Source organism: Cherax quadricarinatus, chromosome 37 (genome assembly GCF_038502225.1).
Source record: "Cherax quadricarinatus isolate ZL_2023a chromosome 37, ASM3850222v1, whole genome shotgun sequence".
Taxonomy (NCBI): Eukaryota; Metazoa; Arthropoda; class Malacostraca; order Decapoda; family Parastacidae; genus Cherax; species Cherax quadricarinatus.
Window position 1 is genome coordinate 18,880,133 of NC_091328.1, and position 15,866 is coordinate 18,895,998.

The 15,866-nt window shown below is 38.7% G+C and overlaps 1 protein-coding gene across 1 annotated transcript in view; it reads left to right on the forward strand.

The window, feature by feature from the left end:
* The window catches only part of LOC128701366 (NPC intracellular cholesterol transporter 1), a 331,186-nt gene that overhangs the window by 258,025 nt on the left and 57,295 nt on the right, over positions 1-15,866 (forward strand). Inside the window, exons 3-6 of the mRNA XM_053795073.2 lie at positions 3,262-3,474; positions 7,876-7,986; positions 8,504-8,694; positions 15,584-15,782. Coding sequence (XP_053651048.2) covers positions 3,262-3,474; positions 7,876-7,986; positions 8,504-8,694; positions 15,584-15,782 — 714 coding nt within the window. The remainder of the gene's footprint in view (positions 1-3,261; positions 3,475-7,875; positions 7,987-8,503; positions 8,695-15,583; positions 15,783-15,866) is intronic.

A 15,866-nucleotide genomic window follows, 5' to 3' on the forward strand; every position in this document is an offset into this window, starting at 1 on the left:
AGGGAGGGGGTAAAGGAGGTTTTGTGGGCGAGGGGCTTGGACTTCCAGCAAGCATGCATGAGCATGTTAGATAGGAGTGAATGGAGATGAATGGTTTTTGGGACCTGATGAACTGTTGGAGTGTGAGCAGGGTAATATTTAGTGAAGGGATTCAGGGAAACCGGTTATTTTTATATAGCCGGACTTGAGTACTGGAAATGGGAAGTACAATGTCTGCACTTTAAAGGAGGGGTTTGGGATATTGGCAGTTTGGAGGGATGTTATATATCTTTATATATGCTTCTAAACTGTTGTATCTGGGCACCTCTGCAAAAACAGTGATAATGTGTGAGTGAGGTGAAAGTGTTGAATGATGAAAGTATTTTCTTTTTGGGGATTTTTTCATTTTGGGTCACCCTGCCTCTGTGGGAGATGGCCGACTTGTTGAAAAAAAAATTTGTGTGTGTGTGCACGAGTGTATGTACTCGCCTATTTGTGGTTGCAGGGGTCAAGTCGTAGCTCCTATGTATGTATGTGTGTGTGGGGGGAGGTGAGGACACAACAGGTTTCACTAGCACTGTCAGTCCACAGTACAGTAGCAGCAACTGGTGGCTTACGTGAGCTGAACTCAGTATCTGAATGTCACTAACAAGTGTATGCTTGTTTATTTATTAATCAGAGATAATTGCCTGATATCAGTCTTAATTATTTGATGACCCGCTCATTGACTCAAGAGTTTTGTATGAATTTTATTTTGCCATAGATTTAAAAAATATAGAATCAAACGGCATGTATATGTAGGTTACCTTACCTAAGTCAGTCACATGTGGGAATTAGGTCAGGTACAGTAAATAAGTTGGAGTAGGAACATGCGGTGTCAGGGAGTGTGTAGTTATAACACCAGGTTTCACTGGCCTTGTATGATATTGAGATTTGGTCTTGAAGCAAACATATCGGATTATAATTTTTTTGTGCATTGTTACGTTATATTGTTTACAGAGTCTCAGGTTTCCGTATTAAACTTCTTTAGTCTACATTGGTTTTTTAGACCTGTTAAAATTTGAGTTGAGGGGGCCATAACAACCCTTATGAAATCATCAGGTTCATTATGTATTACCAGATTTGCAAAAATATTGTCTGGGAGTCATTTTGAAACACACTGCGTATTATTAACCTGGACAGAAAGTAGAAACAAACTGGCAGATATAAAAAATGTATTTTATATGCTAGAAAAATATTTGTACATTAAACCAAACATACTTTATTTCAAACCATGTTATTTACCATGGCACTTGATGCAATAAGTCCACAATTCATTGGACCATCTTTACAAAATCCAGCATAAGGACTAACTGTTCCCCTAGTTGCCTTGTACAGTGTCTTAACATACTGCAGCAACTCTGGGGTGTAACTTTAGTGACACAAAACATGACTTAAGATAAGATTTGTTCAAATTTTAAACCCAGAGGGTTAGTCACCCAGGATAACCCAAGAAAGTCAGTGCATCATTGAGTACTATCAGCCTTATTTCAATTGGGATCCTTTAATATGAGATGACTCATGTCATATGAAAATGCAAGCTAAACATATTCCCCAGAGTCTACAATAACTCAGATTATTATAAAATGTTTAAGTATTACAGATAGTCATTTTATACATTAAAAATACCTACCCATATACATGTACATTAGCCAGAACTGTGCTTTTATCCACACAGTAGCCAGAACTGTGCAGGCATCCACACAGCCAGAACTGTGCAGGCATCCACACAGTAGCCAGAACTGTGCAGGCATCCACACAGTAGCCAGAACTGTGCAGGCATCCACACAGTAGCCAGAGCTGTGCAGGCATCCACACAGTAGCCAGAGCTGTGCAGGCATCCACACAGTAGCCAGAGCTGTGCAGGCATCCACACAGTAGCCAGAGCTGTGCAGGCATCCACACAGTAGCCAGAGCTGTGCAGGCATCCACAAAGTAGCCAGAACTGTGCAGGTATCCACACAGTAGCCAGAGCTGTGCAAGCATCCACAAAGTAGCCAGAACTGTGCAGGCATCCACACAGTAGCCAGAACTGTGCAGGCATCCACACAGTAGCCAGAACTGTGCAGGCATCCACACAGTAGCCAGAACTGTGCTGGCATCCACACATTAGCCAGAACTGTGCTGGCATCCACACATTAGCCAGCACTGTGCTGGCATCCACACGTTAGCCAGCACTGTGCTGGCATCCACACGTTAGCCAGCACTGTGCTGGCATCCACACGTTAGCCAGCACTGTGCTGGCATCCACATAACATGTACATACATTTAGTTTTTGTACATAAAGAAAGCAACACCAGACGAGCCTGGCCCATGGCCGAGCTCAGAGAGTAGATAAACTCTCGAAACTCTTCAAAGATATATCAAAGGTATCCCAGTTGATATAGTAATGGTTCTTGACATGTTGGAAAGTTTCAGAACTGTCTTGTGCATATCTGACAACCTCAGACTTCTCGTTCATGTATGTGTAAATACCTTTCTGTAATCCCTTGGGTGGTACATTACTCCCTATCACTGAGGTAGTGTGTTGTAATTTCATTTAAAGAAGACATACCTAAGCAATTATTGCACTGTGTTGTGGGTTATGTATGTTAAAAACTTCCACATAATACATAGGTTTACTTAAAAAATTTTTAGGGGGGCATTGGAAGTCTGTTAGGGACACATTCAACGAAATCCTATTTTTAGTTTTTAATTTAGGAGTCATGTACCAAGGAAAAACGAGAATAGTCACCGTCAACAAAGTCACATCTCGTGACTTTTCACCCCAAAAAAAAAAAAAATGAAATGCCATATAAGCACCAAAACACTAAGTTCAAAAATATGAATGCATTTGATAAATCATGATAGTAACAGTGACAAAATATCACTGTGAACCTACCCCATATAAGGCAATTAACGCATTTTTTTAAATATTCTTAAAATTAATTTTTGTAATAAGAGGGAGTCAGAGGAAATGGTGTTAATTTTTGTAGAATATTTCTTAATGCATTAGAATACAGTACTGACCTCTAACAGTTGGAGATCAAGGGGTCCCTTAATTGACCACTGGCATGAGGTTACAGTTTTCCAGCACTTGGTGGATTATACATTTTGCGAGATTGAATGGGACTTCCAGATGATGGATGCTGAATAATCGATAGATTGTGTAGTCAGTAATTTAGTGCATTATTACTTACTGTGTATATTTAATGTTATGATGGATTTGGCCACTTCTGACACTTATTTACCCATTTGTTTCAGTGACAGAAGATGGGCAACTTGACACGTGCTGTAATGACCAGCAGGCACTTGCCATGTCACGCTCTTTAGATATGATGAAAAGGTTTCTTGTGCGATGTCCAGCATGCATGAGAAATCTACGAATACCCTTTTGCTACATGACATGCTCTCCACAACAGACAGATTTTCTTGAACCTGTCAAACATGAGCCTGCTACACACGAACATAAAAAAGGTATTTGCATTTACTTTTACTCAATGTAACAGTTAAGGGCAGCTTAATAATTTATCTTAAGGCCTTTCTTGTAAAATAGGGTTAGTAGCATTATTGAAAGATACAGTATTGTTAATGAAAAAGGTTTTTGTTTGTAATACAGTATGTCAGTAACATCTGATGGTAAGATAAGGGAAAAATAAAAAAGGATAGAGTAGTAACTATATATCCAGGAGGATAGTAAAATAGTAAGTATGAAGACTCACTGAAGCTCTTTTCTGATTCTGGTGCCTGTGACTTAACGTCGTCCGTGATATTGTGCAATATGCAGCACAATTTGATATAATGATTCAAAGCAGAACTGAAAACAGAGTGAAATGAAAACATGATCATAAGAACAGAGGAGCACTGAAGCATGCCTACTGCCTCAGTGCTAGGTGGGTCCAACTGTCACCCAACCACTCGCACTCTTTTTATCTGCTCAATCTGTTTTTAAAACCACAAAATTCTTGCTTTAATGATACTACTTGATACATACAGTAGAAATCCCATATCCACGGATGGTATCTGTGGTTTGTTATCCATGGTCTACTGAGGCCCAAAAATAACCTTAATTTTGCTTAACCCTTTGACTGTTTTGGCCATATATATACATCTTACAAGCCAGTGTTTTGGACGTATGTATACTCAATAATTCTAGCGGCTTCAAATCAGGCAGGGGAAAGGTGGTAGGCCCACATGTGAGAGAATGGGTCAGTGTGCACTGTATAAAAAAATCCTGCACCATGCAGTGCATAATGAGGAAAAAAAAACCCAACTGTGTTTTTGGATTAAAACACTGACTTTGAGGTGTATTTTCGTATAGTATTTATGGTTGTCTTCTCATTTTCTTGGTCTCATTTGATAGAGAAGATTTTGATTAGTTTCACGATGAAAATGACCTTGAAATTGAGCTCAAAGTAGCGGAAATGTTCGATTTTTCTAAATGTTCAAGAGTAAGCAAATCACACCACACATCCAATACACATCAACTGGGGAGTCTAATATTCTTTCACTAGTGCAATGATATTATTTATACCATTTTTTTCAATAATGCAGTATTCTGCATAACAGTAAATCTATTTGTTGTGAATAAAAAATCAAAATGGAAAGCAAGAGTAATATAAGAGGGGCCTGGAGACATGACTGATGAACAGAGGATATGTTATTTTAGTGCCAAGAATGTCTGCATTGTTTATTCTGGACCCTATTTTGAAATTGGCATATTTTTTAATTTGCATGAAATTGGCCAAATTGCCAATTTCTGATCACTTTATTGGCTAGTTGAAATCGGTAAATGGGCAGTTTCTTGTACTCGGTTGATAGAACAAATGGAGTTCTAAAGAAATAGCTGAGTTTGGTCGACTGGAACAATGGAATTGGCCGAAAATAGGGCTAAAATTCGGCGAAATCACCAATGCGTATAGTATATCGCCGAGATTGCTAACTTTGCAGGAGCATAATTCCATAAGTTTTCGATCAAATTTCATACTTTTGGTGTCATTACCATTGGGAAAAGATTCTCTATCATTTCAAAAGATTTTGATTTTTTTCTCAAAAAAAAAAAAAAAATGGAATTTAGGAATTGGGGTTGCGACAGTCAAAGGGTTAATAACACCAAAGGGCAAAAGTGCTTCCCATCAATGAAAGTGTTAATTCTCCACTTATTGTGCACAATTTATGAATTAAACTTTATCATAGGTATGTCTGTAAATGAAAAACGACTTGTATAGAGGGATTGCTACTATCTACAGTTTCAGATATCCACAGTAGGTCTTGAAACATGTCCTCCCGTGGATATGGGGGGACTACTGTAGTTTGTTCTGCTCTTCTGTAACTCTGTTGCCATACCAGTGCTTTCTCTCTCTTCTAAATCTTATTTATCCAACCATTAATTCATAACTACAAGTCCTATCCTGGCCAGATATTTTTAGCACTCTAAATCTCCTTTATTCATTCTATTTTTCATTTGTACACTTCAATCACATCCTTTGTAATTTTGCTCTCCTCCAAAGAGTGTAAATTCAATTCCTCCAGGCTATCTTAGCAGGAGAGGTTTCTTATACATGGCATTAACCTTATCATTCTTCTCTGTATATGTTTTCCAGCATATTTATACAGTGGACCCTCGCCTAACTCTATTAATCTGTTCCTGAGAGCTCAGTGTTAGGGGAAATTATCGTTAGGCGAATTAATTTTCCGCATAAGAAATAATGGAAATCATATTAATCCGTTCCTGACACCCCAAAGTATGAACAAAAAAATTTTTTACCACATGAAATATTAATTTTAATACACACAAACTGAAGAGGACATGCACAGTTACATGACACTTGCCTTTATTGAAGATCTGGTGATGATTGATGGGATGGGAGGAGGGGAGAGTGTTGATGGTGTTAGTGTTTTGAAGGGTAATCCACTTCCATTAGGACTTAAGGTGGCAAGTCCTTTTCCGGGGTTACTTCCCTTCTTCTTTTAGTGCCACTAGGACCAGCTTGAGAGTCACTGGACCTCTGTCGCACAACATATCTGTCCATAGAGGCCTGTACCTCCCGTTCCTTTGACATTCCTAAAGTGTTTCACAACATTGTCAGCCTGGTTGATCTGGCACCTGGTGAAGATACTTGTCTAGTTTCCTCTTGAAGGCTTCAACACTTGTTCCAGCAGTGTTTCTGATATCTTCTGGTAAGATGTTGAAAAGTCTGGGACCCCGGATGTTGATACAGTGTTCCCTTATTGTCCCCACCGCACCCCTGCTCCTCACTGGGTTTATTTTACACTTCCTCTCATATCTCTCACTCCAGTATGTTATGGCAGTGTGCAGACTTGGGACCAAGCCCTCGAGTACCTTCCAGGTATATATTATCATGTACCTCTCTCTCCTCCGCTCCAATGAGTACATGTTCAAGACTTGCAGGCGTTCCCAGTAGTTTAGGTGCTTTACTGGCTCAACTTCAGCTGTAAACGATCTCTGTATTTGTTCCAGCTCCAATATTTCTCCTGCCCTGAACGGGGCTGTCAGCACTGAACAATATTCTAAGTGAGGGAGCACTAGCGATTTAAAGAGTGTCACCATCGGCATTGTTTCCCTTGTTTTAAAAGTTCTCGATACCCACCCAGTCATCTTCCTGGCTGTCGTGATCTTTGTCTTGTTATGGTCTTTAAAAGAAAGGTCCGCTGACATAATTAGTCCTAGGTCTTTTACGTGTTCCTTACGTTCTATTTGGTGACCCTCTTGAGTTTTGTATATAGTGCTCCTTTTGAGTTCTTCATTCTTTCCATACCTAAGCAGCTGGAACTTATCACCATTGAACGTCATGTTGTTTTTTCACTGCCCACTGGAAAACCCTGTTTATGTCTTCCTGTACTTTTTCAGTGTCCTCTTCCGTACTGACTTTCATGCTTATTTTAGTGTCGTCTCCAAATGATGATACAAAAGTGTGCCGGGTGTTTTTGTCTATGTCTGCTATGAGGATGAGAAACAGCAGAGGTGCCAGGACAGTGCCTTGGGGCACTGAGATTTTGACCTTGCTGATGCTGGATCTTGCCCTGTTCACTACTACTCTTTGTTAGGAAACCGAAAATCCATCTTCCTACCTATTATAAAGTTTGATAAATTATGCACAATAAGTGGAAAATTATCACTTTTTCACTTATGGGAAGCACTTCACAGCTTTGTAGAACTTCCACCATAACTACTTTTGCACTTTGAGGTCATTATTAAGCAAAATTAAGGGTTACTTTTGGGTCACAGTAAACCATGGATACTGGACCCACAGATATGGGGGTCCTACTGTATTTGTCTTATACATTATAACCTCTCCTCACTTAACGATCAAGTTCTAGTCCTAGGAGTAGGTTAGTAAGCAAATTGGTCGTTAAGTGAGGACCATACTGTACTGGTAGTGGGTTTGCGTCAACCATCTTTAGATATTTTCTTTAATGTCGCCTTTGCACCATTTATAACATTTTGAGTATATTTTTCAACCTTTATACAGGAGTGTACTGTGTACTGCAATAAACAGATCGTTAGTCCGAGCAGTCAGTAAATAAGTATGTATGTCGCTAATAGAGGAGAGGCTGTATTTGTCTTGTACATTATTTATCTTGTACATTACAGTGGACCCCCGGTTAACGAACTTTTTTCATTCCAGTAGTATGTTCAGGTGCCAGTACTGACCGAATTTTTTCCCATAAGGAATATTGTGAAGTAGATTAGTCCATTTCAGACCCCCAAACATACACGTACAAACGCACTTACATAAATACACTTACATAATTGGTCGCATTTGGAGGTGATCGTTAAGCGGGGGTCCACTGTATTTGCAGTGCAATCCTGACAAAAATTTAAGAAAGATGACTATGCTATTGTTCTTATTTCAGGGCATAGGATGGTTACTGATATGAAGTTTTATCTATCTAAAGACTTTGTGGATAAGGTTTATGCTTCTTGTCGAGATGTTGTGTCCCCATCCACGAATGACAGAGTCATAGGTAAATATGTTTTTATTGTACATGCTTGAATTATATTGAGATTTTTATTTTTGTATATGCCTATGTTTTCTGAAGGGTATATATATGACAGGATGAGTTGTTTCATAAGGGATTGAAGTGTTGTAAACTTAGTGAATTTTGCAGAGACTTGTGTACAGTGTAATTTTTCGAGCTGAAGGATGAAAAATTATAGATCCTTTCCACAGAATGCAATACAAAGCAGCAGAGAGTGAAAGGTTGTAACTCAAGCATTGATAAATTGATGAAGTGCCTGAAATTTTAAAAACGAAGGCTGTAGGTACTAGGAGTGTACACAAGGATTAGATGCCTGAATCAACTTTTTCCAGTATTTTATTTGTCTTCTACTGAAATTGGTAAACTGCTCCAATAAATTTTTTTTTATTTTATGTAAATCATATGGCTCAAAAAACAGCAGTCATTGGTCAGAAATTTTATTGAATAATTTTTGAATGTCTAAGATTTAGTAATGGGTGTAATATTATCTATTTAACTTCAGGATTGTTTTGTGGAGACTGGGGTGCAGCTCGGTGCACTGGAGAGCGACTTTTTAATTATTTGGGTCACTTTGAAAACAATGTTTATACCCCAATAAACATTCAGTACCAATACCTGAGAGGTCTGGAGGAGAGCCCTGAGGGAATCTTGCCTCTGAATCAAACAGCACAGCCTTGCAACCTAGAACTGGAGGTACTGTTGTTATTGTTGGTGCTTCTCTAAAATGTCACATTAGTTGTACTTATGTCCTTATACCCAACATATTGTTGGTAATTCTACCAACGTTATTACAGTTTCTCTAAGTTGTACATTACTTAGGGAAACATCTTATTTTCTGGTTACTTAGCTTCACAGTGATTCTCAACCAGGGGTAAATTTACCCCTTGGGGTAAAAAATTACATGACAAGGGGTAAATATTTCATATATGTACCTGATAATTGAATAATAATTCAATTAAATTTCATTTTGTAAAATGTTTCGGGTGTTTGGTTTTATTTTTTGTGATGAAAATGGACTGTATAATTATTTCTTTAGAAAGGAATGTTTTATTTTTTTTAATTTTTGGTGATACGAATGTACATTGCTATTTTTGTGTAAAACCTGAATAATTTATATTTTCTGACATCCTTGTTTTTCTGTCTCTTTATGATGGCAATAAATTTTTTGTATGGAAGTAAGGGGGTAAATGGAAAAATACATCTAGCCGAAGGGGGTTAATGATGCAGGAAAAGTTGAGAATCCCAGGTAGCATAACACCTTCCAAGTTAGATGTACATTGTGAATTTAAATGTAATACTAATGTATAACATACATAAACATGTAATTCACAAATAGATGATAAGTGATTTTGGGAAATTTGAAAGATTACTTACTTGGGTTAACCGTTTCAGGGTCCAAGGCCAAAATCTGAAGTGGTGCCCCAGTGTCCAAGAATTTAAAAAAAAAAAAAAAAAAAAAATATTTTTTCTTATGAAATGGTAGAGAATCTTCTTGTGAAGGTAATAAGACAAAAAGTACGAAATTTGATGGAAAATTGACGAAATTATGCTCTCGCGAATTTTGATGTGTCAACGATATTTACGAATCGGCGATTTTGCCAACTTTGACTCCCATTTTAGGCCAATTACTTTATTCCAGTCAACCAAATTCTTAGCTATTTCACTAGTATTACTTCTATTCTATCGATTGAGCACAAGAAATCGCCAAGTCAACTGTTTCAACTACAAAATAAAGTGATCGGAAATTGGTAATTTGGCCAATTTAACACAAAGTTCAAAATATTCCAATTTCAAAATAGGGTCCAGAATAAACAATGTAGGTATTCCTGGCACTAAACTAACATTTCCTCTGTTCATTAGTTATGTTTTGAGGCATTACAAATAAATTCCATTTTGATTTTTTATTCACATAATGAATTTTTATTCACACCAAAAAATAGAAGATTTACTGTTATGCAATATTGTAATAATTGTATAAATATCATCACCACATTTGTGAATGTATATTAGACCCACCAGCTGGCGTGTATTAGACGTGTGAGGTCGTTTGTTTACTCTTGAACATCGGCAAAAATTTAACATTTCCGCTATTTTGAGCTCAGTTTCAAGCCATTCCTAGTGCTAAAACCAATCAAAATCATCTCTATTTCTGTAATATGTCTTCCATTCTATCAAATGAGACCAAGAAATCGCAAACACAACTATAAAAAACAGGAAAAAACACTGCAAAGTCGCTATTTTAATCGAAAATCACTGTCTCCGTTTTTTCTCTCATTATATACTGTGTGCTGCAGGATTTGTTTTATGTGGTGCACACATACCACATAGATGTATTTCTCATATCTAGGCCCAAATTTACCACTCAGTTTATCAGATTGAGCTGAGCTCATGGCGTAGATCTACGGTTTGGACCCTGAACGTAAAGCCGTAGATCTACAGGACTGACCCTGAAAGGGTTAAATAGGAAACTACATAATGTGAGCAAGATGTGAAGGCAATGATAGATTGGACGCCATATTGAAGGGAGGTAGTATAGAAGAAGTTATTGTATTTGAGAGTGGATGTCTCAGCAGATGGGTCTATGAAAGATATGGGGTAAATTATAGAAGAGATAAGGTAAAAAGGTACCCAGAATATTGAAGGGTCTGTTAAAAGTTCATTAATGGAAGCATAGAGGAGAATGCATCAGAGTATAGCATTTCCATGTTTGAGATCAATGTGTGGTATGGATATTTTGCAGAAAATGAGTGAAAACGTTGTAAGATAATGTAGTGGAATAAATTATGCAATTTAGAGAGTAAAAGAAGGTTGTTGAGGTGGGTAAGGCATTTAGATTAGGTTAACCAAGAGAGTGCATAATTTTTAGGTGGATGTAAAGTGGTGTAAAGGATGTACCACAAAAGGTTGGAAAGAGGATGTGAAGATTATTTCAGAAATAGGTGTGTGTGTTAAATTAGAGTGAGTGGAAACAACTGTTTTTTATTTAACTTGTTGTTAGTGTGTGAAAGTGATATCTGTGAAAGGCTTCAAAGAACCTGGTAAGCCAAACTTGAGTTATGGTGATTGGAAGTGTAAAGATTTACAGTTAAATTTGTTATTTGAATTGTGATGTTTAGACTTTTCTGGAAAGACAGCTAGGAAATGAGTGATGGTGAATGCATTGCTTTTTTTATGGAGACAAAACTTTATAAAACTGGGTTGCTTAAATGTGCGTGGATGCAGTGCGGATGACAAGAAACAGATGATTGCTGATGTTATGAATGAAAAGAAGTTGGATGTCCTGGCCCTAAGCGAAACAAAGCTGAAGGGGGTAGGAGAGTTTCAGTGGGGGGAAATAAATGGGATTAAATCTGGAGTATCTGAGAGAGTTAGAGCAAAGGAAGGGGTAGCAGTAATGTTAAATGATCAGTTATGGAAGGAGAAAAGAGAATATGAATGTGTAAATTCAAGAATTATGTGGATTAAAGTAAAGGTTGGATGCGAGAAGTGGGTCATAATAAGCGTGTATGCACCTGGAGAAGAGAGGAATGCAGAGGAGAGAGAGAGATTTTGGGAGATGTTAAGTGAATGTATAGGAGCCTTTGAACCAAGTGAGAGAGTAATTGTGGTAGGGGACTTGAATGCTAAAGTAGGAGAAACTTTTAGAGAGGGTGTGGTAGGTAAGTTTGGGGTGCCAGGTGTAAATGATAATGGGAGCCCTTTGATTGAACTTTGTATAGAAAGGGGTTTAGTTATAGGTAATACATATTTTAAGAAAAAGAGGATAAATAAGTATACACGATATGATGTAGGGCGAAATGACAGTAGTTTGTTGGATTATGTATTGGTAGATAAAAGACTGTTGAGTAGACTTCAGGATGTACATGTTTATAGAGGGGCCACAGATATATCAGATCACTTTCTAGTTGTAGCTACACTGAGAGTAAAAGGTAGATGGGATACAAGGAGAATAGAAGCATCAGGGAAGAGAGAGGTGAAGGTTTATAAACTAAAAGAGGAGGCAGTTAGGGTAAGATATAAACAGCTATTGGAGGATAGATGGGCTAATGAGAGCATAGGCAATGGGGTCGAAGAGGTATGGGGTAGGTTTAAAAATGTAGTGTTAGAGTGTTCAGCAGAAGTTTGTGGTTACAGGAAAGTGGGTGCAGGAGGGAAGAGGAGCGATTGGTGGAATGATGATGTAAAGAGAGTAGTAAGGGAGAAAAAGTTAGCATATGAGAAGTTTTTACAAAGTAGAAGTGATGCAAGGAGGGAAGAGTATATGGAGAAAAAGAGAGAAGTTAAGAGAGTGGTGAAGCAATGTAAAAAGAGAGCAAATGAGAGAGTGGGTGAGATGTTATCAACAAATTTTGTTGAAAATAAGAAAAAGTTTTGGAGTGAGATTAACAAGTTAAGAAAGCCTAGAGAACAAATGGATTTGTCAGTTAAAAATAGGAGAGGAGAGTTATTAAATGGAGAGTTAGAGGTATTGGGAAGATGGAAGGAATATTTTGAGGAATTGTTAAATGTTGATGAAGATAGGGAAGCTGTGATTTCGTGTATAGGGCAAGGAGGAATAACATCTTGTAGGAGTGAGGAAGAGCCAGTTGTGAGTGTGGGGGAAGTTCGTGAGGCAGTAGGTAAAATGAAAGGGGGTAAGGCAGCCGGGATTGATGGGATAAAGATAGAAATGTTAAAAGCAGGTGGGGATATAGTTTTGGAGTGGTTGGTGCAATTATTTAATAAATGTATGGAAGAGGGTAAGGTACCTAGGGATTGGCAGAGAGCATGCATAGTTCCTTTGTATAAAGGCAAAGGGGATAAAAGAGAGTGCAAAAATTATAGGGGGATAAGTCTGTTGAGTGTACCTGGTAAAGTGTATGGTAGAGTTATAATTGAAAGAATTAAGAGTAAGACGGAGAATAGGATAGCAGATGAACAAGGAGGCTTTAGGAAAGGTAGGGGGTGTGTGGACCAGGTGTTTACAGTGAAACATATAAGTGAACAGTATTTAGATAAGGCTAAAGAGGTCTTTGTGGCATTTATGGATTTGGAAAAGGCGTATGACAGGGTGGATAGGGGGGCAATGTGGCAGATGTTGCAAGTGTATGGTGTAGGAGGTAGGTTACTGAAAGCAGTGAAGAGTTTTTACGAGGATAGTGAGGCTCAAGTTAGAGTATGTAGGAAAGAGGGAAATTTTTTCCCAGTAAAAGTAGGCCTTAGACAAGGATGTGTGATGTCACCGTGGTTGTTTAGTATATTTATAGATGGGGTTGTAAGAGAAGTAAATGCGAGGGTCTTGGCAAGAGGCGTGGAGTTAAAAGATAAAGAATCACACACAAAGTGGGAGTTGTCACAGCTGCTCTTTGCTGATGACACTGTGCTCTTGGGAGATTCTGAAGAGAAGTTGCAGAGATTGGTGGATGAATTTGGTAGGGTGTGCAAAAGAAGAAAATTAAAGGTGAATACAGGAAAGAGTAAGGTTATGAGGATAACAAAAAGATTAGGTGATGAAAGATTGAATATCAGATTGGAGGGAGAGAGTATGGAGGAGGTGAACGTATTCAGATATTTGGGAGTGGACGTGTCAGCGGATGGGTCTATGAAAGATGAGGTGAATCATAGAATTGATGAGGGAAAAAGAGTGAGTGGTGCACTTAGGAGTCTGTGGAGACAAAGAACTTTGTCCTTGGAGGCAAAGAGGGGAATGTATGAGAGTATAGTTTTACCAACGCTCTTATATGGGTGTGAAGCGTGGGTGATGAATGTTGCAGCGAGGAGAAGGCTGGAGGCAGTGGAGATGTCATGTCTGAGAGCAATGTGTGGTGTGAATATAATGCAGAGAATTCGTAGTTTGGAAGTTAGGAGGAGGTGCGGGATTACCAAAACTGTTGTCCAGAGGGCTGAGGAAGGGTTGTTGAGGTGGTTCGGACATGTAGAGAGAATGGAGCGAAACAGAATGACTTCAAGAGTATATCAGTCTGTAGTGGAAGGAAGGCGGGGTAGGGGTCGGCCTAGGAAGGGTTGGAGGGAGGGGGTAAAGGAGGTTTTGTGTGCGAGGGGCTTGGACTTCCAGCAGGCATGCGTGAGCGTGTTTGATAGGAGTGAATGGAGACAAATGGTTTTTAATACTTGACGTGCTGTTGGAGTGTGAGCAAAGTAACATTTATGAAGGGATTCAGGGAAACCGGCAGGCCGGACTTGAGTCCTGGAGATGGGAAGTACAGTGCCTGCACTCTGAAGGAGGGGTGTTAATGTTGCAGTTTAAAAACTGTAGTGTAAAGCACCCTTCTGGCAAGACAGTGATGGAGTGAATGATGGTGAAAGTTTTTCTTTTTCGGGCCACCCTGCCTTGGTGGGAATCGGCCGGTGTGATAATAAAATAAAAAAAACTACTTTGATGGAAAATTATTTATTTTTTTTTTTTAACAAGTTGGCCATCTCCCACTGAGGCAGGGTGACCCAAAAAGAAAATACTTTCATCATCATTCAACTCTTTCACCTCACTCATACATAATCACTGTTTTTGAAGAAGTGCCCAGAATACAACAATTGAGAAGCATATACATATAAAAATACACAACATATCCCTCCAAATTGCCAATATCCCAAACCCCTCCTTTAAAGTGCAGACATTGTACTTTCCATTTCCAGTACTTGAGTCCGGCTATATAAAAATAACCGGTTTCCCTGAATCCCTTCACTAAATATTACCCTGCTCATGCTCCAATAGCTTGTCAGGTCCCAAATACCATTCGTCTCCATTCAGTCCTATCTAACACGCTCACGCATGCTTGGTGGAAGTCCAAGCCTCTCGCTCGCAAAACCACCTTTACCCACCTCCCTCCATCCTTTTCGAGGACGACCCCTTTCCCTCCTTCCTTCTCCTACAGATTTATATGCTCTCCATGTCATTCTACTTTGATCCATTCTCTCTGAATGACCAAACCACCTCAACAACCCCTCTTCAGCCCTCTGACTAATGCAAATATGTTAATATTTTCCTGTGAACAAAAAGCCGGGTCTTTCTGCTAATACAGTATATAAATATTTTATTTTTTTTCAACACTTCAGCCATTTCCCATCAAGGTAGGATAACCCAAAAAAGAAAAACACTTTCACCATCATTCACACTTAATCACTGTCCTTGCAGAGGTACTCAAATACGACAGTTTAGATGTCACTCCAAACAGCCAATATCCCAAACCACTCTTTCAAAGTGCAGGCATTGTACTACCACCTCCAGGACTCTAGTCCATCTAGCAAGTTTACCTGAATCCTTCCCCAAAATATTACCCTGCTCACACTCCAACAGCTCGTCAGGTCCCAAAAACCATTCATCTTCATTCACTCCTATCTAACACGTTAACACACATATAGGATACAGAATATAAGGATCCCAGTGGAAATGAGCTTATAATGACATTGTTAGGTTATGTTTGGTTTAAATCATTTATGTAGATGTGTGCATGAACTACATTATCAGATTCAGATACATATACTATACTGTACTGTTGTATACCTGTATGATTTTTCCTGATTTATAAGATGCAGTATTGTAAATATTATTTATATCTAAAGTATTTATACTTATTGTCACCAGGGAAGTATAGCCTGCTCGTGTGCTGACTGCCATAGTTCATGTCCCATCATACCCGACACATGGGATATGCCTGGTGAACCATGGATTATGTTTGGTTATGATGGTCTGGCTGTGGCAATGGCTTTGACTGCAGTACTGTTCTCTGTCTCCTTCTTGGTGATATTTGCCTACTGCCACAAGCGGAATAAAAGATATACAGGTTAGTGTTGTAAAGTGACAGCTGCAACCTTTTCACAATTGTAGTTTGCACTGGCATAGTACTTGCTCTCTCTTCCTTTGCTTA